The sequence below is a fragment of the Solanum tuberosum genome, unplaced genomic scaffold (assembly GCF_000226075.1).
Source record: "Solanum tuberosum cultivar DM 1-3 516 R44 unplaced genomic scaffold, SolTub_3.0 scf00549, whole genome shotgun sequence".
Classification (NCBI taxonomy): domain Eukaryota; kingdom Viridiplantae; phylum Streptophyta; class Magnoliopsida; order Solanales; family Solanaceae; genus Solanum; species Solanum tuberosum.
The window spans coordinates 11713-13881 of NW_006239490.1; the positions used below are offsets into that span (position 1 = coordinate 11713).

Genomic DNA, 2169 nt, shown 5'->3' on the forward strand with positions numbered 1-2169 from the left:
AACTTAGAAACTAAGACAGTTAAATTGGGACGAAGGGAGTACATATACTCAAGAAATTAGAAATTCAACCCAATAAGTAACATGAACAAACACATAAAGCTCATAACTTTTGGGACTAAATCCAAATCATGCATTACTCTCAACATAATTCACAACCCAACAAAACAAAACAAAAACCAACAATGTAAGATTCACCTGTAGCTTTGCAGGACCCCCAAGTCGAATTGCAGATATTTTCTTTTGCAACAAATTAGGATCATCCACTACAACTTGTGACTCTGAGCCATCAACAACTATTTGTTCCATTCGCCCCTGATTTTTACCACTCTGACTGCAACACCACACTCTACACACACATATATCAAATGGGTCATCAATTAAACCCGAAAAAAATACAGAAAAAATTGGTTACATACATATAGATAAATGTATTGTAAGTAATTCGTATTTTTCATTGTACTGATAACATTAAGCGTACGTAAATGTGAAAAAAAAAATTACTCACCTGAGATTGAAGCGAAAAGAGGAGAAGGAGGTCCTGGAAATGGGGATGTTTCTTTTACAGTATTCAATGTGAGATATCTCTTGCTATTACCTCTTTTAAGTTTATTGGTTTTGATATTTTTGTTTGGTTGTTTTGATATGAGCTACTGTTGTTATTGAGAATTGATCAAAGGCCTTGACTTTTGGTGTGGAAGCTTGACTTTTGGTGAGGGCTATGGATTTGTGTCTTTCTTGTCTTGTAGGGGTAAGGAATTAGGAGGGACTAAGCTTTTTCTTGATCATTGTCATGTCATGAAACTAGATCATATAGTATAATTTCTTGAACCTCAAAAAAAAATAGTAGAAGTGTTTTGTTTTTGGTTTGATCACTGTTCTTTAAATCATCCAATCATGAATTTTTGATCTAATAGCATAATTTCTTGACAAGGACAACATAGCCAGTGTAATCACACAAGTGGGATCCAGGGAGGTCAGACCTTACCCCTACCTTGTGAGGTAGAGAAACGGTTTCCGATAGACCCTCAACTCAAGATATTAAATAATTTCTTGAATTTCTTTAAATTAGTAGAATTCCTTTGTTCTTAGTTTGGTTTGATGATGGAACTCATCACCAAAGCTGTTTTTCTCTTTGAGTTTGATTACAAACATAAGTGTGAAAAACTTTGGATTAGAAACAAAGTGAATGAATAGTGAATTTCCCCTTGATGTTCTTCCTTTAAACATTATAGTAACCTAATTTTCAATGCATTTTCTGAAAAGTAATTTTTTATTTAGCTTAGATAATGAAGATACTACTATTCTAAACATGCTGTGGTAGTCAAAAAGGTAATGCTTACTTAATGTTGGACCCACCTTAATTGCTTGTGGTGTGTTTTAATAGTGATGTAATATGGATGGTCAGGACCTCCTAATTTTCATTCAAATCAGTATTAACTTTTCTACATGTGGCTTATACATTTTTGTGAAAAATATAATATTATTGGCATATTCTGTATATTTCTTTAATATTTTTGGCAAATGATAGTTGAGCACTTTGAAGAATATGCCTTTCTTTAGTTGTTTTCTTTACTCATCTAGCATCTTTTGTTTTATAATTAAGAGGGAGGTTTGATTTAACCCAAAAAGGAAAGAAAAAAAGTTCAACCTTTTTTTTTAGTTTGCTTTCTTTGCTCATACAGCATCTTTTGTGTTTCATTCACTGTTTTATTCAATTCCATACTTGTGATATGAACTCTGTAAGTTGCTTGGCAAAGTACTTGTTCATGTTTATTCTAAAAAAGCAGGTTACGAATAAACGATCGAACCATAAAGTCCCCATAGTTGCTGCTGCATCATTGAACATTGCAGACTTTGCTTCAGAAGCTAGGGAAAAAGAAGAAATTGAAATAGTCATTCCCTTGTAAGCCTATAGTGGCGGCTATAAGACCAACCGTTCACTTTGTGTAAGCAAAACAAATTTGCTTGATCTACATCGATAGTCCCCTTTTTTCCTTAATTTTTGGTTAATATGGTAGATTTTGTTTATGGCAGTTGTCTCTCAATCTTGTTGAATTGGGGAATGCTCACGATGCCAAAGTTTGTCATGTCTGCTCCAGTATCTCCTTCCCCTGCAGAGGTTTTGTCGACAGACAGAAATGAGCTTTCTGCTTTGAAAGCAGGTCTGCA

General features: G+C 34.0%; 1 protein-coding gene and 1 long non-coding RNA gene across 4 annotated transcripts in view; one reads left to right on the forward strand and one right to left on the reverse strand.

The window, feature by feature from the left end:
* The window catches only part of LOC102604165 (7-methylguanosine phosphate-specific 5'-nucleotidase A-like), a 9419-nt gene extending 8483 nt beyond the window's left edge, over nt 1–936 (reverse strand). The window contains exons 1-2 of one of the 3 annotated variants that reach the window (XM_006365607.2): nt 506–936; nt 196–346 (exon numbers count right to left, since the gene is read on the reverse strand). In XM_006365607.2, coding sequence (XP_006365669.1) covers nt 196–306 — 111 coding nt within the window. In that variant the 5' untranslated portion in view covers nt 307–346; nt 506–936. The remainder of the gene's footprint in view (nt 1–195; nt 347–505) is intronic. The other 2 variants (XM_006365606.2, XM_015304548.1) reach the window with 2 other exon arrangements.
* On the forward strand, nt 506–2163 carry LOC102603943 (uncharacterized). Its single transcript, XR_368798.2, has 3 exons — nt 506–573; nt 1788–1946; nt 2035–2163. It is a non-coding gene; the product is annotated as an uncharacterized lncRNA (long non-coding RNA).
* Nucleotides 2164–2169: the final 6 nt, after the last annotated feature.